General features: G+C 37.5%; 2 protein-coding genes across 4 annotated transcripts in view; both read right to left on the reverse strand.

Annotated features, from left to right (window-relative positions):
- Nucleotides 1–200: 200 nt before the first annotated feature.
- ZNF770 (zinc finger protein 770) lies at nucleotides 201–18,880 on the reverse strand. 3 transcript variants are annotated; one of them, XM_032111717.1, is made up of 3 exons: nucleotides 18,794–18,880; nucleotides 17,481–17,764; nucleotides 201–4,189 (listed from the first exon to the last, which is right to left on the reverse strand). In XM_032111717.1, exon 3 carries the CDS (start codon nucleotides 4,048–4,050, stop codon nucleotides 1,855–1,857), a length of 2,196 nt encoding a protein of 731 aa, XP_031967608.1. In that variant the 5' UTR covers nucleotides 4,051–4,189; nucleotides 17,481–17,764; nucleotides 18,794–18,880; the 3' UTR covers nucleotides 201–1,854. The 3 variants fall into 3 exon arrangements, with proteins under 3 accessions (XP_031967608.1, XP_031967609.1, XP_031967607.1); XM_032111718.1 differs by lacking the exons at nucleotides 17,481–17,764; nucleotides 18,794–18,880 and adding an exon at nucleotides 8,889–9,000; XM_032111716.1 differs by lacking the exons at nucleotides 17,481–17,764; nucleotides 18,794–18,880 and adding an exon at nucleotides 8,715–8,869.
- A 1,241-nt stretch (nucleotides 18,881–20,121) lies between these two features.
- The window catches only part of DPH6 (diphthamine biosynthesis 6), a 229,962-nt gene continuing 226,372 nt past the window's right edge, over nucleotides 20,122–23,711 (reverse strand). The window contains exon 16 of the transcript XR_004240725.1: nucleotides 20,122–20,367. The gene's annotated coding sequence lies outside the window, so the exon portion shown is untranslated. The remainder of the gene's footprint in view (nucleotides 20,368–23,711) is intronic.

The raw sequence follows: 23,711 nt of genomic DNA on the forward strand, positions 1-23,711 counted from the left end.
CTTCATTGCATTTTTAAATTACTAACTCCTTAAGAAAGATGTTATTATCTTTAAACATATTTATATTTTATAACAAAATCTGAAACCAAACGTATTGTTCTAACATTTAAAGTTAGTTATTTTGATTCACAGCCTTTTCTACATAATGGATGTTATATAGTTTCAAAACTCTGGTTTTCACATAAAACACACAATGAAAGTACAATATAAATAAAATAGTTTATTACAGGTATTTTAAAAGAGCTCTACAATATGCTTTCAAAACATTTTATACAGCATTTTGTCTTTCAATATGAAACAATCCACACAGGGAGAAAAAAATCTCAATATATAACTAAAGTCATTATTAATGTACTGAATTTGTCTGTCATACAAAAAGCATAGTAACTACAGACTTGTTTCCAAGTATTTTTGCTGGTTTTATTCTTGCTGAAAATGGAAAAGAATAACATGTATGAAAATAATTTTGCCCTTCACTTCATATTCACCAAGTACTACAAAGTTCATGCCACTTCAAAAATAAAAAAAATCAACCCTCATTTTACTTAAATAAATATGGATCTATTTAAATACTGAAAACAATGTCATGTATCTTACAGATATGTTAATTTAGAAATAAGATTAAGAACTTCCGGTTTCAACTATTCAAAAGTTGCATAACAAAGGAAGTATCCTAAAAGGTAGTTTCTTCAGAGGAAAAAAAGAAGAAACAAACTTCATTCTTGTTCGTAATGTATGAAGCTGCACTGCACTTACATTTCTGGCCAGCCCCATTGGCACAATGGGCAAAACTGTCTACTTACCAGGAAGTGTAACTACAGATTCTATTAATACAAAATCAGAATTACTTAATTTCAGCTGAAAGTAATTTTCAGTCTCTTTAATGTAATGAGAACACGACTTCCTGACAAAACTGCTCATCTGAGTTATTATCACATCTTAGAGAACATTTCTTTTACTGGTTCACTATGTATGCTAGAAGGAAAGGAGACTGAACAGATAGTTACCCATTTGTAATGTTAATGCTAACTTCTTGTCTTCTTTTCTTACACAAAAATAGCTCAGTGAAGTATGAATTGGCCAAAAATGCTAGAGAAGGCAAGGGATTTACAAGGAAGTGGAGTTAATGAAGTGGTAACATGGATTAATTGATTATAAATCCAATATTCTAGCATTGTCTCCATGTATTTTATATAAAAAGGGAAATGATCTAATTCCTCATGTATAGCTCTCCAAGCACATTACAAAGAAGTTATTTTTCCCTATCCTATAGAAAATAGAATGTTCTATAATGTCACATCAACATTCTTCTCATTAAACTTTCTCCCCTTTTTCTGCTCTCTTCTTTTTTTTGTGTCTTTTATCTAAAAATAACCTTTTTTTTTTTAAAGTACAGGATAAATACAGCAAGTGTCCTTTGCTTGCAACATATGGGGAGCCAGAAGAAACTAAAAGGACTTTTTCCTTATTCTCAAAATTACCTTTTTGTCTTTACTTTTCTGATAGTTATCACTGAACACAAAATACTATATGGGAAAAGGTAAAACTTTTAAACTATCTTATTCGTGGAACTCTGCAGATTGCTGCAACATTATTGATACAATACAAATGCATATTTATAAACTAATTTAGCCAAAGCGAATGCAAAGAGTGTATTTGTGGGCTTGCTGCATTTTTAAAAAAACAGCTCAACAGTAGTATCTCAAAAATTGTATCAAGTAGACAGTTCTGAAGACAGTAAATTAACTTCACCACGTCATCTCTGTAACAGGAAATATGATCCCCTTCGGTTAATTGTTTGGCCTAAGGGAAGTCTTTTATAATTACGCAACCAAAAAATTTAAAAATATGGTTTCATAGGACATTATCCAGTTTTGATAAAACTAATACATTCTCTGCTTGTTCCTCAGTGGAACTAAACTTTAAGCTCTCTTTAAAGTGAGTAAGGTGGTGTCTTTTCAAATGTGGGGCCTGTCTGAATTTTCTTCCACAAACTAAACATTCAAATGGCTTCTGTCCAGCATGCATTAGGTGATGTCTTTCAAGCTTAGAAGGAGATTTGAAAGTTTTAAAGCAGATACTGCATTGATACAATTTGTTAACAACTTCACTTTTTTCAGTACCTTCAGAAAAATCATGCCAATAGCTGTAACAGCTTTGCTCCGTTTCCAACAATTTACTGCACAAATATGGCTGTGGGTTTCTACTGCTGGTGTCAAGAGCAAAGTCCCCTGACTCGATTTCAACTTTGATTTCAGCTGCTTGGTTTGACTGAATCAGCTCAAATTCTTGAAAGCCAGATGCCTGTGAAGGTGTTTGAGAGTAACCTGAATAACCCACAGGCTGAGAAGACTTAAATGCAGTGTTATCTCCCTGATGATTGAAAAGTTTGTTCAGGTTTTCAAATTCTACCTGGCAAACGGGGCTTTTACAGGGTCTCTTTTCAGTATGGGTGAGCTGATGTCTTTTTAAGTGAGCTGACTGTCTAAATGTCTTCCCACAAACATTACAGCCAAAGGGCTTTTGTCCTGTGTGTATAAGATAATGTCTTTGAAGTTTGGATGAAGATGGAAAAATTTTTTCACATCTGTCACATTTACACACTTTGTGTCTGTTACGTATATTTTTAGCAGAAACTGTAAAAGCACAGTGAAGTACTTCCGGTTTATCAAAGAAACTATCATTTGATGAACCATAAAAAGCATCATCTTTATTATCCAGTGAATCATCGACGTTTAACATGCTTTCACCAGGAAGCACACCTTTTAAATTACTGCCCAAGTCAGGAGGTTGTGGGTACTCTTGCCAAGATAATGGCACAGCAAACGTTCTTTTCATCTGATTACAAACTGACTTGTGCATGTCATGCCTGCTCTGGCAATCCTTGGACGGTTTAGTGGACACATGCTGATCACAACGCTGATCTCTAGGTGCAATCAGGTCAGGACTTCTAACGTGACCTGATTTTATTTTTTTTCTGTCACCCAGAGAAAAATCTGTTGCCTTTCCTCCAGTATGCTTCAGTTTCATCAGGGTCTTATTTTTCCTGTTGACTGTGTGTCTGCATGCTGTTGTACCATTATTTGAACTTCTGCTGTCTCTTGAATAACAACATTTGTGCAACTTTAGAACATGCTCTGTTTCAAAACACTGCTCACATGCTGGGCACTGAAAGGGTACAATATAAATTGAGTGCACATCATGTGGGTCATTCTCCTGTGACTTGTGTGTGTCAGCATTCTCAAAACTATCCCTCTTTCCTTCCAACAGGTTGTGTGGTCTGGGATATTTAAGAGCCTTTGCTTTGCATACAATATTGTGGAAAGTCTTATTTCTGGCATGGAGCTGTTTATGCTTCATGAGTTTGCTCTGTATTTTAAATCCCTTTTGACAAAAACAGCACTGAAAAGGCCTTTCTTCTGTGTGTGTGAGCTGATGAATTTTCAAGTGTGTTGACTGTCTGAAAGATTTGCCACATGAAGAACACTTAAAAGGTTTCTGGCCAGTGTGAATAAGGAAGTGTCTTTCTAGCTTGGATCTTGATGGAAATGTCTTGTTACATGATCCACAAGTGTGAGTTTTCTTCTTTCTCCTTCTGGCACCATGTAGGTGATCTGACTTGAGACACTGATGCAGCATCCATCTCTCTTCAGTTGTAAAAGGTTTCCAGCACACAGAACAATGAAATGTGCCACAAGCAGCCCTGTCTTCCTCAGAATTCACATAGGTTTCTGCTTCCTTTGTATCACTCTCATAATTTTCATTATGAAGCTGCTGATGCTTTAAGAAAGTGATTACATTTCTGAAGTTTCTGTAACAAACAACACACTTAAAAGGCAGATTATGGGTTAACTGATGCCTCTCCAGGTGGACTAGCTGCCTAAATGTTTTATTGCATACATGACATTCAAATGGCTTTTGACCAGTATGTATGAGATAATGCCTAGCTAATTTTGACGGAGTTTCGAACTGTTTATAGCACATGTCACAAATATACGGCTTTTTCTTGGGTATCTTGACAGCTGTTACACAATGCTGAACTTTTAACATTTTTAAAGGGCAATTACACCTCGCCTACTCTTAATTTCTTCAGATAGGTATTTCAAGTGAAATTGAGTGCACACTAAGATGGAAAGCTGTAGAAGCAGCAAATTTTCTTAGGAGAGAGATTCTTAAATTCCACAGGTCCCTAAAATAAGAAAGAGAGTATTATTTAGCCTATATTAATAAATAATTGCCTAAGTTTGCCTCTTGTTTTCTACATAAGATACCAAAAGTATCTAGATTAGCATACTCTTGATTTAATTTAGCTTAAAATACTTTCCTTGTAACAGAGTAATCACTAGTTATATGATGCAGAAAAACTAGATTACTTTCCAGAAGAAAAACAAGTTTAAGTCATCTGTGCTATAAATGCATGTTCTTCCAAATACACAGTTCAGCTACATTATATTCATTAAAAAAAACTTCAAGAACTTATTGTAATAAATGTCTTCCCTACAGCAGTAATTCTAACTCCCAAATATAATATTTATGAAGATGGGAGAAAAGAGAAGAACTAAGATTTCTTGCGCTTCAGAAATACGTTAAATGAATGCAGTGTTAGTAAGAAGAAAAACACTTAGCTTCAAGATATTGTTAAATTTACTATTCACGTTTCTGCATCTTATCAACTGTATCTAGCAGTATAATCAATTTTGATTTCTCTCAAAATGGCAAATGCTGGAGCCAGTCAGCAAGAGCAACACACTAGTCATAAACTATAACCATAACAAAGACAACTCCTAGAACATGAAAAAAATGGAGGTTATGTTCGCTAACTCATTATAAAGCTAGAATATCAGAGTTGTGATACCTAACCATGCATATACTGGGACATCATCATGAATACCAAGGTAGTTATCATAATTAATCATCATTATTGTTTCAGTCTAAACCAAAACAAATTATTTTCTTTGAATTTTCGACTGATGGAACACAATTGGGAAAGCTACTGTGTCTCAGCTCAATGACTTACAAACAAAAAAAAATAATTTGCAAGCTCCTGACTGTATGACAAGTTATTAAAATATTCATAGGAACTGCTAGAAACTACCCCAACCAAACATTTCGCCCGAGCCTTCCACTGTGAGGCCAACCCACATCTAGACAGCCTCCAAAGTGGTCTTAAAAACTTCCAGTGAGGATGTTCCTTAACCTCACCAGGGCTCCTGCTTCAGTGTGTCACCTTCTCATGAAGATTTTCCTTGCACTCAGCTGAGCCTTTCTTTACTACAAAGTTACTGTCAGTGTTCCCTGTCACAACTTCAGGTATTCAAAGTCTGCTTTCTCCCCTTTTGTTTCAAAAATACGAAAATTCTGGGGTTTTCTAAGTATTGCTTTTAATTCCACAAGAAAGAAAGAAAGAAAAAAAAAAGATTGGTGTTTTTAATAATCTCTGGACTACTTTCAATTGATCACTTCATTCCTAAATTGCAGCATCTAAGATTAAGTATTCCAGTCCACAAGCATAGTACAAACAACAGAACAAAAACACCTCTACAATATTACCAATATAAAAGAAAACAGATGAAGGGAGCAAACTTTAAAGCAAGAGCGTAACAGCACTTGTGAGCTGTAGCATCAAACTACCACAAATTATAGTTAGTAGAAATGTCTTGTCCATCTCAAAGTTATTACAAGTTGCATATTCATTCAATGTACCAGCAGAATAAAAAATTAAATTCTTCAGTGTCTCCAAAACCTGTCACTACACAAAGTTAGTCCTTATTTTAAAAAAATTTCAGAAATCTATTCAAAGTAATTGCAAAGAATAAAAGCCTACTGCAATTTAAAGCACGTTACAATGAGATTCAAGAACCATGCACAAAGGCTGAAAATATATGGTGAATCAAGGTTTTTCTTAAGCTTAATGGAAAGAAAACCTGGTCATTGAGGTAGAATTGTTCCACCCCTAACAGATATGTTCCTATATAACTGTGGGCTTTAATAAGGAACATATGGATGTCCACCTTAGATGTGATTATCACTACACTAAGGAGTTCCTTAATCTCACTGCAACACTTCAAGATAGATAAAGCAGTTGAGAAAGTAAACTTTTCCTTTCCTGTTCTCTTTTCCTGTAGAATTTTAGCAGTTACTCAGTTTCAGTCTTCTTCTGAAGATGCAAGAAAACACAACACTTTTAGAAGACCCCCTTTTCCTCCCAGTTCTTGTCACATCATGCGAAAGCTGGGAGTTTAGAGAGAGTAAGTGTGTGACACCAAATGCTTTCTAGTTTGTGCTACCATGAAGCTAAAGACAGGCAGGCTGAGAAAAGGAGAAAAGATTCTCTGCTGTGCTGAGTTTCTGTGCAGCTCAAGGCAGCCTCCATTAGCAGGGAAAGAAAACCTCCTGAGGAAGAACTGTAAAGAGTGATGAATTTCCGTTAACATACTGTCATACAGATCTAATTTACACACCAGGAAAATGCTCAAACACTACAGTGACATGCAAAGAAAAAAAGTCCAAAGTAAGAGACAGCTGTGGCATATTACACAAGGGATTTTGTATTTAGCTTATAAATTTTTTAAAATTCTATCTGGTGAATGAGGAAAATGCTCTGTAGTACAAGGTGTCAAAAGCAGAGTAGAGCTTCTTGCTGTGATCTTCTTGCCCTGTGAAGGACTGAAGGCTCAGATAAGCTAAACTAAGGGGATGCAAGGGAAGGAGAAAGGAGCCAAGATGGGCATTACTGTGTGGCCCAAATACATTTTCAAATCCTATTTACTAAGGACAGGCTTCCCCACATCTATTTCAGGGTGCTCTGTGCTTTGGACAGCTAAGGAATAAACATGCTGCTGCTAAAGATCAAACAGCAAAAGACAAGCTTGGAATATTGCTTCCTGCTAGCCTTGAAAGTACACAGGCTTGTCCTAATTAAGAGTTAGAAAATGTTCCTCCCTATGTGATAAGGATTTAGTTTATGGCAAAGGTCCAATTTAATATTAAACTGACACTACTTTTCATCTTGGCTGCAAGGTCATGCAGAAAATATAATCAAGAAGTTATGTAGGCCATTGAAAGTTTAGAGAGGACCCTCCTAAGTAACTGTTTCCTTAATATTACAGATGGCAGCAAGCTGCAACAAAATGAAAACATGATGGAAGAAAATTCTGAATTCTAATCTGGTCTTAACTAATCAGAAAAGTTTGCACTGTGGTGTTTTGGGTTTTTAAAACAAAACAAACAAAAAGCTCCAACAAAAAAGCAAACAACCAACCAGGAAGGGCACTTTAATAAGGATAAAAGCAAGATCTTCAATTTAGGACAGAATAATCAACTGGAAGGGGATATCTTACTAGGTTATAGTGCAGAAAAGACCTAGAGTCTAAGTTGGAACAGAAGGTGAATATGCCAAAGGCTACCACCCATACCAGGATGGGTGAACAGATGTAAAGCTTTGAGAGGACATAAATCATCCTTATTACTTACTTACTACTGTTTAGAACTCAGCTGGAGTAGTCTATCCAGTTTTAAATATTTCCCTTCAAATCGAGTCAAACATATGAACTGATTGGAATGAATTAATTCAGAGAAGAGAATCAAGAATGATCTGAGCTTAAATGCAAAATATAGAAAAAAAGATTAAAGTAACTGGGAATATTTAAGTTAAAAAAGAGGAGATGCAATTTAAAAAAATAACACACATACCCCCTGCAAAACAAAGCAGAAGAATCACTTTTAAGGAAAACAGAAATAAGCTGTTCCCCAAACCATTTACTGTTGTGAATGAAACTGGCTTCAAATTACAGTAGAAAGAATTCAAGTGTATTATTGTCCTTACAGCTGCAAAGTGTTTCTTAATGAGCATACAAGTAAGTTATGTAGGGGGATTGCTCTGCCTACATCAAAGGTCTCCAAAGAAGGTTGTACAAACACTTCTCAAATTCCCACACCCATACAGCTGACCCTATACAAGATAATATATTCCTGCTTGTTTTTTTGGTGACTCGTTATTGTAATTCAAAACAGGTCATTTAGGAATTCAGAAGTCAATATATTTCAAAATTTACCAGGCAGGATTCTTCTGCATTATTGTATCTTCAAATCCTTGAGGCATGCTAATGCTTATAATTTCCCAGAAACAATTATATAAGGAAACAAATTATAATAATAGATGTGTGAAGAAACATAAGGTGCCTCCGGTAACACTAATGACACAGTAAGAAAGTGAAAATCTAGCTACTTATTTATGAAACATAGCATGCCAGAGAGAGAGGAACCTGAATACCAAGACAAACATGTTGCCTGCTGGATTTCCTCACCAGCTCTCCCGAGAGAAAAGTTTAGATTGCTACAATGGGGGAACAAATCACACCAGAAATGGAACCTTCACTCGCCAGTTATGCAGAAATCAACATCAGGCATTACGGCTCCTCAAAGCTAACACTCTTCATTCTCCTCTGTTTTCCTTGTAATTTTTCTATACACTTCCTGAAGCAAACCGAAGTGAAAGATGTATGATGGTGAAGCACGGCTGGTTTAAGAACAAACCTACGTTCTGCTTCAGGGGCCTGAGACCTCTGGGACTGACACCAACACTTCCCCAACACGACACACGTAAATGCAGTTAGAAACCTAAAATCAGGTGGCGAGGCGGCCCTCACGGACAGCAGACTGCGCACAAACACACACATATATACACTCATACACATATACACACATATACACACCCCCCGGGGCGGCTCTCCCTCGGCGCACAGCGGGTCCCTGCTGGGCCCGCGGCCGCCCGGCCTCGCCGCGCCTCTCCCCCGCCACAGCCCGGCCGCCGGGGCCGGGCTCGGCCCAGGGGAAGGGCGGGGACCAGGCGCGAAGAAGGGAGCGACCTGGAGAAGCAGCTACCGCACCTCCACCTTCCTCATCTCTCCCGGGATTGCTGCCGCCTAAACTCTTCCCCCCGGATGGCACCGGGACAACGGGAAACCCGGTCCGGAGCTTTCCGTTCCCCCGCGCAATCCGGCCCCGCCCGCCGCCGCTGCTGGGCCGGAGCCGGGGCCGGGGCCGGGGCCGGGGCCGGGACGAGAGGCGGGGAACGTGGCCCTGGCTGCATTTATGCCCAGGCAGAAAATGCCCCCGGCTCTGCTGATGAATTTTTAGTTGTTGTAGCACATTGTTCCCTACAAATAAGACGCATTTTCTACTTCAGCACCCTAAAAGCAAATAACCAAATCCCGGTGTTTGCCGGGTCGCAACTAAAGCACGATGGCAAGGTTATACTCCTGTTGTGTGTTAAGCGCACCGTAAAGCCAAACCTACTGGCCTAAAAGGCTAGGAAATGGTAGCTGGAAGGGAATGGGAAAAGAGACGCTTGGCCGGGAATTCTGAAAACACCTTCAATAACACGCGCACACAAAAGAGCCCGGTTTGCCTCCTCTGCAGCAGAGAGGGATCGAACAAGCGCAGGAGCGCGTGCGCCGGAGGACGGACAGGTGCCCTGCAGCAGTCACATCTCCCTTGGCGGCCGCAGCTTGGCTGAGGTTACCTCAGGGGAATGGCAAGCAAAGGACTGAAGATATACAGAAAAAGATAGAAACCATTTACAGCATCTACAGTTGGGTCCTGCATTCAGTTCAGGGGTCCCTGGCACAAGACAAGCAAGGACCTGCTTGAGCAAGTCCAGAAGAGGGCACAAAAACCATCAAGGAGCAGGAGTACCTCTCCCATGAAGACACACAGAGAGTTGGGGTTGTTCAGTCTGGAGAAGAGAAGGCTCTGGGGAGACCTTACTGCAGCCTTCCTGTGCTTGAAGGAGGCTTGTGGGACTTTCCAAGGTCCGTAGTGACAGGACAAGGAGCAAGAGTTTTAAACTGAAAGAGAGTAGATTTAGATTGGACATAAGGAATAAATATTGCACAAATACGAGTGGTAGCACTGGAACAAGTTGCCCAGAAGCTGTGGATGCCCCATCCCTGGAAGTGTTTAAGGCCAGGTTGAATGGACTTTAAGCAATCTGGTCTAGTGAAAGATGTCCCTATCTACAGCAAGGGGTTTGATAATCTGGGTTTGGTCCCTGCCAAACCAAATCACTCTATGATTCTGTGATTCTGCTTCATAAAAGAACATGCAAATGGCACAGCAAAGTGTAAGAGATTCATTGTAAATGCCTGTTAATAAAACACAAGGACATGGATGAGGCTGGTTACGTTGTCCCCATTGGGACAGAGAATTTCTAGTCACTAGACTTTTGACTTAGCCACCTGCATATACAGCTCAATATGGACTCTATTAGTCAAATCTTAAACTCTTTATCGAAAGCACATAAAGGCAGATTGCAGATTTTTTTCTATTTTTAAAAAATTTATTATTTTAAGGTATCTGCCATATCCCAGGAATTACAGAGGACCAGTCTTGTGTGCTTTCCTCTTTCCTTTAAAAAAAAGGACAACTCACCAAACCCCACCTTTTTAAATATCGGATAATTGATTTGACCATCTTTGTGAGTGAAATTGCAACACTGAAGACAAAATAAGTAATTCCCTGACATAAAGTTTATAAGAGGATTATTTTTTCATATAGACGCATTTTCCTAAGAGCTTTGCTTATTTTCTTTTGTTCATGCAGACTGAAATTAAACAAATAATTATTTGCACGTGCAGCAATCATTTCTTAGAAAACCGTGACTGCCAGCTCACTCATCTTTTTTCAGTTGTCCTTTTACTGAGACTCCATGTCTGTACAAAAGATAAAGCTAGGATCTGACTCTTAGCAGGAAGAACAGAAGAGGGCAGAACCAACAAAAAAATCAAATATGTAAATTAGTAAAGTTTTAAAAAGGCTGTGGTAACTAATTCTTTCTGCTCTGGGTGTTAAGCCCTCTCTCCCAGTCCTACTGGGAATTCAAGTAGAAATCATCTATTCTGAGGAAACTCCAAACAACTGCTGTATATATAAAAAAGTAATTGTTTAGTCATGAATGTTGTATACATCAATGAAAGAGAAGTTGGCAGCATTTACTAGCCTAAGGATAATTTTGTAGGCCCTGGTGTCTCTGAAGAACTGTCCTTGAGATACCTAGAAATGTCCTTTTCTGATACCTAGAAAAAAATGTCTGTAGAACAATCACTACTTCTTAGCTTAGCAATGTTAGAAATCAAATCATTCTCATTGCCAGTGGTATAAATAACATCTGACCTAGTTTACAACACACAAGCCAAATTTTAACACTACAGAACAAAATTTATTTCCATTTAAGCTGAAATGCTCGAGCAAACAGCTTAGCTAGTGTTAATTGTTGCTTCAGTAGCATATAGTCAAGTATTAACCTCCCTGAAAGGGAGCCAAGTCTTGTGGTTAAAATGGGGATTGGGACAGCCTAGAGCTGAAAGCTTGGTAACACTATATGACCACAGGGAAGTCACTTAGGCTTATAGATGTCAATCCCCTAGCTATAAAAAGTGCATAGTAATTGCCACATGCATCTCATAAAGCTATTCAGAAATATTATTCATCATTTAATAACTGCAGATCATCTAAATATATATATATTTCTTTCTAAAGCATCTGTTTAATTTTAAAGTCTATCCAGCCTTAGCAGCCTGCTCATGAAACCTCTGGACTGGTCTGAAGCAAGTACACAAGCAGCTGAGTTCTGCATGTGCCTGGTAGCAAACTAGTGTAGCAGGCCCACAGCTGGTGTAGATTGTTGTAGCTCTCTTGATTTTAATGAAGCTGTTGCAATAAATACCAGCTGAGAATCTTTTTGTGTAGTTCTGGAAGTTAACAGAAAGTATAATTTTTGGATTATATATTCAATCCTAGCTCAGTTGTAACAATACAGGTGAATTCATTCACTATGTTTTTGTAGAAAACACTGCAAACACATGGAGTCAATTATATGTTTTTACGACGCCAAAGGAATAATAGGCAGGCTTTGTAGGAAATCATGTTGCAACATTGCAGCAACAATGCAAGACCTCCTAGGAGTGGAAAGTGGATTTAATTTAAATCGAAACTGATTTCAGCCGTTCACTTATGCCTTCTTTCCACATCTCACTTGTGGATATGTCTTTTTGTAACCTGAGCATGCTTATTTTCCCACTTCAGCAAGTCATTGGGATTTACTCGCTGCCCTTTCCCTCATCTTGTGTGCTTCAAAGCTGTAGGTAGATACGTGCAGGGATCTTGATGACCTGTTAATTGAGGTGCTATGGACACACACCATTCTTGTAACTATTCTCCAGCTGGTTTTTCTTTCTGATGCTTCCACACCCAGATGTTATTCATTCCCCATGCACACTATTAACATTTTGTAGCACTTTTCTACATGCTAAGAATATGCAGAATATTAAGAATGTGCGTGCTTTGGTGCACATATTATCCTTGTTTTACTTATCTAGATGAGGTTACATTTAACAGATAATAAACCAGGAGCATACTGAAACAAGCTGGATGATTATTATCTAACTTGGCACTTGAGAGGTTATACAGAATTAGCTCTAGCAATAGCTATAGTGTTACATGCAAGATCCTTTTTAAAAAAATTTTTTTCAAAGAAAATGAAATGTAAAAATTAACAATGAAAGAACTCCTAAACTTTCCTTAAATAAAAATTGTGCAATAGAATAGTTTCACTGGCTAGTGCTGAATTTCAAGATCCTGAAATGCTGAGTTGTTCCTTCATTTGTAAAAGAAAATTTTACACAAGAACATAAGTTATGTAATCCTTTTACCTTATTATTCTAAATGCATATCGCTCCACTTCTTGTAGAAGGCACACTATCTGGAGTAGGTATTAGCATCTCAGTCTGAATTTTAACAGAAAATGAGTGATTAGTCTTTTTGTGGGCATATGCTGTATTCCATATTGATATGGAAAGCCAGACCTCATTCAAATAAATTTCTATTCCCATTAGTTTTTAGGAAGTATAAGATTTTCCCTTAAAATATTGTGAAGATGCCTCTGCAAGCTGACAGTTGGCAATTCAATTACATGAGTTGCAGGGACAGTCTGTGAGTTAACTGCAACACATTATCATTAATCTGCTCTTGTCTGCTTTTGTAAGGTGTTCCTTACTTTAAACACAAGCTGTATATGCAATGTGTTACAGCGATTCCCCTGGTGTTATTTTTATTGTGTTATAGGCTAAATAGACACATAACACAGTATATAACTTGCTAATGTGTCAATTAATGCCACCTCAGGGCTGCAGTAAATTGCAAAGGCTTTTAAAACTGTGAATATGCATTTCATGTTAGTCTTAGGTCTCTTCCTTTTTCTCTTGTCCTATTTTCTGCCTTTTTTTTTTTCCCTAAATAGCCCATCTTCAAGCCCTCTGGTGCATAACAATGAATTGCCTTGAGGGAAGATAGTTGTTTAATGAATCTCAGAAATATCTATTCTACATGTGCAAGTATCATATTTTATTTGATTAAGCACTATGTGGCAAGAGCTCCATAAATTCTCTCTGTATGCTCAAAACAGAAAACAACTTTAAATGAAATTTTTGAGGAAAGTAAACTTTATTCAGCCAGACATAAAACACAGGGAAAAGAAAGAGAAATTTCAAAAGAATATGATGAAATTTTAAAGGCAACACATTTAATTCTATGACATGTAAGAATAATTATATTTCAGTACCTTTAAGATACAGTTGTACCTAAATGCAATCACTTTCATTAACTTTTTGGCTTTGTCTAGCAATATATTATGCTTTATTTAGCAGTATATTTCAAAATAATTTTCTTATCTGATATAATGTACTTGAAACTTATACACAAACCAGTGTGTGTAGATGTTCATTTGTTGAGTGAAAAACCCACAAATTGCTGGCTCACAGCTCTTAATCTCTAGAATCCCTAAAGAATCCCTGCTTTGAAATTAGTTGCAGGCTCTATCAATTATATCTGTTTAAATGGACAAACCTAATTACTACAGAAGAGCAATTGATTTTTAAATTACCACTGATTGCACAGTGGGTATCTCAGTGGGAAGACAGGTACATTCAGGCTCTCAAATGGAATCAATGTATTAATTAATCTACAGATTGACATACTCCATAGAAAGTTCCCCGTCTCTTACCTCCTTCCTGTAGATTCATTTGTTTCAATTTAAAAGAAATTTCTGATGATATAGAAGTGAAGAATTAAAATGCAATATAAAATCGTACATGCTGTGTCTAATATGTGAGTTTTAATTTTCTGACTTTGCACATCTAGTGCCATTTGCTAGTTTAGGTGGCCTCTGAGTGATAAAGTATTCCTTACAACACTGAAACATTAAATTGTGCAATATAATTCCAAGGTATACATATGCATGCCGGAGCTAAAAATGACTTTTCATAAAATGGAAATTAATTCCTTTTGTGGAACTAGTAAAATGAACATAAACAAAAACAGATCTGGAGAAAACAAAACATGTTCTCAGTACTGTGCCCACTGCTGGGCTCCTCAGTACAAGGGAGAGCTGGACATACTGGAATGAGTCCAGCAAAAAGCCACTAAGATGATTAAGTAGCATCTGCTCTGTGAGGAGAAGCCCAAAGAGCTGTGATTGTTTAGCCTCAGAAAGAGAAGACTTAGCAGGGAATTTATCAATGTGTTTAAATACATGATGGGAGGGAGGGAGAGAGGGAAAGAAGAAGCTGGAGCTGGACTCCTCTCATTGGTTGCCAGTGCAAGGGCAGGAGGCAAGGGGCACAGACTGAAACTCAGGAAATTTCACCTAAACATGAGGAAAAAATCCCCAACTTTTTTGCTTTTGACAATGGTAAAACACTGGAAGAGGTTGCCCGGAGATGTTGTGAGGTTTCCATCATTGGAGATGGGATTAGGGACAAAATTAAATGTAGTTGGAGCTGATGGAAGTTTGAAAGATAAAAGGACCTACCATTTAAACTGACTTATAGATCTGTGGGACCACAGCTTTAATTAAGGAGAAATAAATGAGCTAGGAACACAATAGTCAAAATTACTGCTGGACAGATCAGTTTCTGTGTCACTCCCTGGGAAAAAAGTGTCAATAAGAATATTCAGAACCAGTTATCCTCAGATGTGGTAGACAATACTGAATAATTACTGAATCAAATAGAGCTGATTCTATTTTAGAACTGATTTACATTTGATTTTTACAGTGGTATGTGCACTAAAGAATAGCTGGTCATAAAAACAACCTTTTAAGTGATCACATACAGATAACATTTTGATTAGCTGGTGGATTAATAGAAGTTGGTCTTCAGGTTTATTGATTTCAAAAGAAAGGGTGAATTTCAAGAAATTAGAAGAATTAATTAAACCAAATAGTGGTCAGCAAGGAAAGCTAAACATCAGTGATGCAAGGTATAGTGGTGAAATAATATTTACTGAAAATCAAACATTATAAGTCTTAAAAATATATATAACAAAAGGTTCTTCATCCACATAAATTTAAGAGAACATTAAATGACATCCCTGTTCACTGAAGATAAAGGAGCAATGGAGGATAAACTATGCATGGTTCAAAATACCTTTGAATATTTTGCCTCAATTTTCAATATGGATCACTAGGTAGGTGAAAGGAGAAGAAAACTGAGAAGTAGCAGCAAAACTTGTAAGGCTTGAAGTGAGACAGTTAGGAAATCTGTATGTTTATTTTTCCAGAAATATAACAGCAGTAGAACATGAAACACTTGACCACCCGTGGCAGCAGGAAATTGGATTTGATGAGCTATGAAATCCTTTCTATTCTTAAACTCCAATGTCCCTTGTATTGACTTGCCCAAAAACTCCTGCCTGTCAATACAATTAATTTTATCTACACTGCAGAGAATCTTGACAAATCAAATTGTCAAATTATCAAATTACCTGATAACTCAAGAAATATGTTGAAATTTAATAGATGTGCTTAATGTCAACTAAAGTCATATTGCAGGGAGGATAAAATTATTAGCTTGGAGAAAAATACACTTTTGGCTTCCAAGGCTAGATATTTACTTCCATAAGATCTATAGGATTGGATATTAAGGTAAAAGATATCTTCTCTCTCACAGTGCTTCACCCTTCTGACTTCAGCTTTAAATTACCTTAACATGAGTAACAAAAAGAAGACTATAGAAAATTGGTAAATTTTGCACAGCTGCCAAGCCCTCTACTTATTAAAATATATTATGGGTACTCATGTCAGCCTACACATTTACTTGTGTATCCTTGACTACTCCAGAACTGTCATGAGGGTGTAACACCTTTAAATGCCAGCCCACATCTGTCTACTGCCCTTTGCATTTGAGAGACAGGAAATGCTGACTTTTCAGGGTCCCATCCCTTACTTCCACAGATCCATCTTTTACCATATGTTATGGCCATTGTCAGCTATTTGTAGATCAAGTACTCTTGAGGTCCCTTACGTGAAACAATATATCTTGTATGTCTGGTCAATCCTAAGAGCTCCATGTGATCCTCTTAAAATCTGGAAGTAGTTGTGTTTCCATTTATGACAATCTGAATTCCATCTGTTCACCATCCCTGTCTATCCCTGCCCTAGTGGGTATGTTGGGGCTTTCCTAGGACAAAATCCAAACTAATTTGTTTGCTTGACATCAGTCATCTGATACCACTGCACAGACTGATAGCATAAGCAAGCTGCCAGGCTTAGGCATGAAGTTCCAGGACCTGTCCTCACCTAATGCACATGCTTGAATTAGCCAGAAGATGCTTTCTTGCTAGTTGTACTGACTGTGCTGCCCAGAGTTAACCTTTGAAAGATTTCCACAGCCAAAAAGTGTGGATCAATGATACCATTGCCTTCAAAACTCACTCTGATACTCATCTGCCCAGCAGTGTGATCACTAGTCTACAGTTACTCTGAAAATCCTGATGCAGTCTTTAGTTTCCAGCTTCTGCTTTGACCCTTAGTCAGAAAGCAAATAATGTTATGAACAACTTCCTGGGCTTGGTGGTCTGAGTTTGGTAACTTTCCATTCAAACTCCTGTTTCAGTAAGTCAAAAGCTGAAGGTGCTTCACTTTGTAGGGTCTGTCTCTGATCCAGCAAAAGCATGGCACAAATTTGCCATCCTATAAGAAATTCTGAGTTTACATGGAACATTTTTTTCTACACATTTTCCACACATCTTTTGTATAGTAACAACTTAATAACTTCAAAAAGTTAAAAAGACTTCATGACCTGTAGAAGTTCCACTGATGAATAGATAAAGTAAACAATCCCAGCACCTAAAAGTCCCCTGGCAGAAATCAGTACGATATATAGAAATATTAGAAACCAAAACACCAGTCCAAGGAGAAGGTTTCATTTCTGTTACTGAATGCCGACAACTGGAGCGAAAGGAAAATGGTTCGATGTATCCCATTACTTGCCTTAGCACATTTTGGGAACCCAATGACCACAAACCAACATAACCTCTTATGTTTTACCCAGGTTTATGAGTTAGAGAAAAAGATGATCACTCAGTAGTTGCAAACATCTTAATTTCAAGATGAATGATTGATTAACTAAGAATGCCGTAATTACCTGCTCATCAGCAATAGTCGAAGTTGGCCAATTCACAATGGCTTTACTGCTCTTCACAGTCCTGCACCATCCTATGTTTTTGTCTGAGTGGACCATAAGATTCCTCTCAGTTCCACTCAGTATTTGCCAAGCCATGTCTTCATTCATATCTTCAGAATCTTTGTTTTAATGTCACAGCACAACTTCCGATATTTGTTCAGGAGTCTATCTGTATTAATCACTGCAGGGAATAACAGATCTCCACTGTCTTCTCCAGGCCACCTGCCAGTACCTTGAAAATGGCACTGTTTAGGAGAAAGAAAAACAATGAAAGAAAAATGATAGAATGAAACAAGAGAAGTTACAGAATCTATTTGGTTTCACTCCTGGTCTGAAATGTTATCATTTTCTGATAGGGTTCCAACAGTGCATGACATCATAAATCCAGAAATACATGTGGTAACAGCAGAGCATCGTGATGTATGACCATGGTGTTCAGCACTGTTTTTAAAAAGCTGTAGTGCAGGATAATCACAGAAATGCAAAGGAAAGATGTTTAGGTGCATATGTATGGGCACAGCAGGGTGAGAGCTGGTGTTGCAAAACATTTAACCCTCAGAAAAAACCTGGCAGATTTCAAAGGTATATGTAACCCTGGAAGAGCCTGAAACTAAAACGCTTAGGACACTGTTTTGATGCACTCAAGTAAAGTAAAGGACACATTTCTAAACTCTCTCACAGAATGAAATGTTGTTCTCTCCAGTCTGGGTATTACAACTTCTCATTATCTTCACTTCTTGTACTGAGAGGAGAAAGATGTACAAGAAAATGTATACTGCAACACAACTTGCTGGGTTACTTCAGCATCAATCAGCAGCATTTATAAAAAAAGGCAACACTGAAAACTGTGTTATGTATTTTATTCTTAAAACTTACAAAATACATATGACAAACAGCATCAATTGATCCTGATTTATTTTGCTTGTATGCTGTCATCATCTATTTTCCTGTTGAACAGCCAGCTTGTGACAATACACTTAATTGATGAGATAAAATAGTTTTTAAATTTGATTATACTCTTTGCACTTGAAGTGCTAAGGTTGTTTTAGCACTTCCATTATGAGCTCCTGTTTTGGCAGGATTTATGTTGCCACCATAAAAATGTGTTTCTGACTTAGTCTGGCTACCTAAGATTGCTGTCTAAGGAATAATTAGATTTGCATAATTAAAAAAATATTTTTATGTGCACTTCCATACATTGGAATATAGTTAATAAAGATTTTTAGTAGCATGATCAAAGGCTGACTAGTGCTCCTTTCTTTACAACCACATACCTTTTTTTTCCTCTGCATCTCCTTCTATACTTGGCTGATAGAACTTTTCAGGTAGCATTATCTCCAGCAGGGTTCCACTTATGTACTGAAAAGAAAAAATAAACAAAAAGAAACTGCGTATGTTTTTAAATATTCCCAGATATGCAATCATAAATTCCTTTCAAAAAGGGAGAGGAGGTTAAGTACTGCATTCATTTGCATGCTGAGGATTGTGAAACTATAATGCTACCATCAGGAAATGTTTTTGTATAAATTTAATTACATTTTCTTACATATTATAAAGTCACCAAAATTTGTGCAAAGCTTACATTAGTGGAACTGGTCAAGAACTTCTGGATGAAACCACCTTTTTATTAGAAAATACTCATTCACTAAAACTATTATTTTTGAGCCATCTGTCAGTTTTAATGCAACCCTTTTTGCTGAAGTTATCTCATTTCAAGCATGTGTTTTTCCTGATTGAAACTGGAAAGTGAGTCTGTCCCTCTTCCTGAACAAACAAATAGCTAAGGCATTCATAGGGGATGTGGAAAATCCCACTTCACTGCTCTGCTCTGCAGCTGGCAAAACTGGAATTTAAACCCATGTGTCTGTATGTGATGTGTGCCTGAGGCATGAAGCTGCTGAGTGTTGCTGTTTCACTAGTTAAAAGAAAACAGCTCAGAGTTAACCTACTTTGCTGTTGAAGCAGCGATTTCCCGAGATCTCCCCAGCTCTACGCATGTAGCAGCTGTTGTCAGTATAAATTAAAGCACTGCAGTCCCATAAAATATTGTGCCATGTTTACACAGGTACAAGCGATCCCACATAATACGAAGTAGCAGAAAGGCTGCCTCTGAAAGGGGTTGGACTTTCTTCCAGTGTGCACTGCATACAGTCAGGTTTAGAAACCAGAGGGGTGATTTAATGTCACTGAGAGGATATGCTAATACTTTAAAAAATAACTAAAATTTAAATGCCAGAGTATGTGAATGGTTCAAAGTACACATCCACAGTCTTGCAATGTCTGAATATACACTCAACATATACACTACAATCAAAAATCAGTTTGTCAGGGAATTCATTGACAATACTGGCTTGAAGCTTACATCAAAGATATATTAAACCTCCTCCTAATCTCAAAACAGAAAGCACACAAGCCAAGATTTGTCAGTGGGCCATGCCTTGTGCTGTGCCCAAACTATGGTTGTGTTTATGAAGTAGATGATGAATGTGCTTTTTGACTTAATGATGAATTTGCTGCCTTATGGTTAATGAGGAAGATTCAGGTGTAAAGTGTCTGAAATTTCTGTTTGTAAGGTGAACCCTTATCTGTAGAGAATAATCAGAGTGAGGATTGGGATTTCAGGATGCTGTAGTTTCTAGGGCAGCTTCTTATGGGGAAACAATGAGATGAGGAAGATCACAGCAGAAGACCAAATTATTCCTTATTATCTTCTTTTTATTTTCTTCCTCTTTTCTCCTTGATTCTTGAGAAGAATTTATTTTCAGGGGGAGCCATCCAGAAACCTTTTTTTGTCTAATTTTGGGGACCATATTTCCTAATTTCTTCATAGGGTAGTCAGCCAATCCACCTTCTCATGGAAAAATAAAAATAAAAATTAAAAACTTTTATTTTAAAAGTTTAAAATTTTACTTATGAGGAAGATCAAACCATATATATTCATTGCATTTTTGAACTTTAGGCAGAGGATTTAGAAATGAAGAGGTTAAACCTCACATGTACCTAAAATATGTTCTTAGGAATAGATTTCAGTTAGGTTAAAGCAGCATAAACATATCAAGCCTCTATACAACTCTATACAAATTCCCTTTCAACATATGGCTAGTAAAGGACATTGATGAAAACAGTGACCTAAGAATTTTGAAAACCTCTGGCATAAATACTTCCATTAAAAACAGAGATATAGTGCTAAGTATGGGGAACTTAGGAAACCGCTTGGGATTAATATTCCAATAGAGTTCATGAAAGATTAGTCTGAAATTAAAGGCACTTTTCATATCTCTAGTATAACTGAAGCAATGAAAACAGTTGGTGAACATGTCACTCACTTTTTAGACATGTCTCAGCTGTCCATGTGCTTACCACATCACCCTGTTAAAGTTTTAGGGTTTTTAATATGAATATCAATCCTTCTTTTCATAAATGTAACCCATAAATGCCAGAAATCCCTTAGGAGTTTTCTCAGACTTTATTTAATGCCCCACAAGAAAGGATGTAAAAGAGACCTTTCTTTTGTAAAGCGATCCTATAATTCTGTTCAATATCCATCATTTTCAAGGCCAAGTAATCATATTTAATGGATCCTAAATTACTTTCTGTCAGGCAAGGATTCCCTCGATAATATTAACCAGTACAGAGGGCTGACACTTGGAGGGCTGAAACTAAGAGGTTTTTTTATTGCAAGCAGCTTACAAGTACTTAGACAGGGGTGATGATCACTAGCCCTGCAGTAGGCAAGGGTCAGTGTTTCCATTTTGACCTGTGCTTTCAATGGGTTTTAACTTGGCTATAAATACTCAAATTGGTTTCTGCCAAAAAAGCAATGCCTAAGGTGACCTGCAAAGGATTTTTATCCATTGCTGTATTTGTCTTCTATTTTTTTCTCTCATTTTTTTGAGGGTGTGTGTTATGATTTCTAATGGCATTTGAAAATACTGAGAGCAGCAAGAACAGGATGCTCTCTACTCTCTAAAGAAAAGGGCGCCAGGAGCCAAGGGTGACCAAAGGCAGGTGCAGGGCTGTGATTGCACTAACAAAGGTCCAGTCCCATAATACTCGAAGCAGAGGACAGCAAGTTTGGTGATGACCAAGTGAGGGTCAGCCAACAGTCCAGGGGTTGCCTGACAAATCTGTGGTGGTGAGACAAGTGCAATTCCAAGCTATGAAAACAAGTCAGTGAGTCAGGATCAAGTCTGGATCATGGGGGTACATGGCCAGGAATGGGCAGGGACCCTTGGCAGGGGTCAAGCGAAAGAGCAGAGAATTGAAACCAGCTTCTGAGCAGGGAGGGTTCAACCATCCCCCTTCTTACAGTTCTTTCTCATGCAACTCTTTTCTCAACAATCTAAACCACGATTATGCAGCTGCACCGTGTCTGCGGCGACTTGAGAACAGACAGAGAAATCCCTTGGAGCAGGGGCATGAGGCTGCACTCAGGATACTGGTAAATGTCTGCAAGGTGTTTCCTACCTCAGATTTTGTTACTTTTTTCATATACTTTGCTTTTTCTGCTGAAACATTTAAGAGTCCAGAAAAGCAGCATCATGTCTAGTCTTTCATCTCAGGCAAAAGTTTTTGTAGAGAGGAGCTTGTTGTGCTGTGAAGAGGTGGCTGGGAAGGAATCCACTCTAAGAAGTGCCTGGAATTTTATCTAGAGTGCTTTCACTAATTGAGAAGTTATGGAATTGATATTTCAAAAATGACACTCTTTTTCCAAGTATTCTGTAGGCATTTAAGTTCAGAAAATATTTAATAAAAGCTACTTAAATTCATTAGTCAAACATTTTCAAAACACTTTCTGCCTTAATTTTTTCAGTACAGAATGGTGCTGAAGGTTTCAGGATACGAAAGATTGGGGTTTTATGGTCTGGACTGGGTTTGAGAATAAGTACGGTTTTCTGTGCTGTCAAACGGAAACGAATGTATTTGTTACCTCTATTGTACAATAAAACCCAACAGTAATGAGGAGGGAATCTGCTCTACGTTATTGGAATTAAGGACCAATAATGGGATACGCTGAAAACTTAGCATTGCCAATCTAGTTTTTAATAAGATACACGTTAAGGATCTGAGTGACATTTCTCAGTCTGTTTGCTAATATTTTTTTTTTCATTACAAATTAGTCATTTAAAGGATGGTCTTGCTACCATATGTAATTGCTTATAAGGGTGGGGTTACCCTGGGGTTTCCCTGATGGGAAATATCATTCATCTCCCACATATAAATAGTTTCATGGTCTACTTACAGAGAAAAATATGACTTTCAGTCTTCCTCTGTGCTTCTGTTTGATTTCTGAAAAATTGAGAGATCAAATATTTTCTTGATCAAAAAAATGCTTCAAAATAAAATTTGGTGTTACTTGTGCAGTGCTGAAACACCATGGTGCCTGGTGTCACACCATGCCTAGGAACAAACATCCCTGCTATCTGGAGAAAATACAATGGCCTCTGTCAATTCTCCCAAAGTCACATTCTGCAGACATAGCTAGAGGTGGTTGTACTAGGTGTCAAGTCAAGGAATTTCCAATACTTCTGCGTCCAGAGCTTTTTCTGTATCATTTCCATAACAAACTAAATAGAAAATAAAGTTCCTTTCCATCTGCCAAATATTAATCACGTTATTGTAAATTTTGCCTTCCGTTTTTCTTTTATAGTTTCTACTAATTTGTATTCTTTTGTACTCAATCAAGCTTCCACCCTTGTCTCTGATAACTGCTTTACACAGATCCTACATAATTTATCAGAACTGTACAGATATTCCTAGGAATCTAAACCACCAGATGATCATGGACTTTGAAAGAAAAAAGCTTTTTCCATCATCCCAAACTACTGTATTTAGATGAAGAAAATATTGTTCCTCCAAAGTAACATTATTTCACAGAAATGTTTTTTTTTCTTTTTTTGGGCCTGACAGGTTTGCCAATATTCATCTGTGAAGAGTTTGAATTAGTGATATGAACATTATGCAGAAGTCTATGAATGGGGTCATAACAAAGAAAATAGCTTTTTGCAATGTCATATGAAGCACAATGGAGATAATTTATCAGACTATTTTTTTTTCAGGAATTTGTGTAGAAACAAATACTTCTGCTTACTGGATTACATGAAAGACTGAAAGCAACTGATTCTTTAAAAATATTTTTATTACGTGATAGGAGTAGGGAAGGATGGTAGGATCAGTTGTGAAAGCAACTGA

This window comes from Corvus moneduloides, chromosome 6, assembly GCF_009650955.1.
Source record: "Corvus moneduloides isolate bCorMon1 chromosome 6, bCorMon1.pri, whole genome shotgun sequence".
Lineage (NCBI taxonomy): Eukaryota > Metazoa > Chordata > Aves > Passeriformes > Corvidae > Corvus > Corvus moneduloides.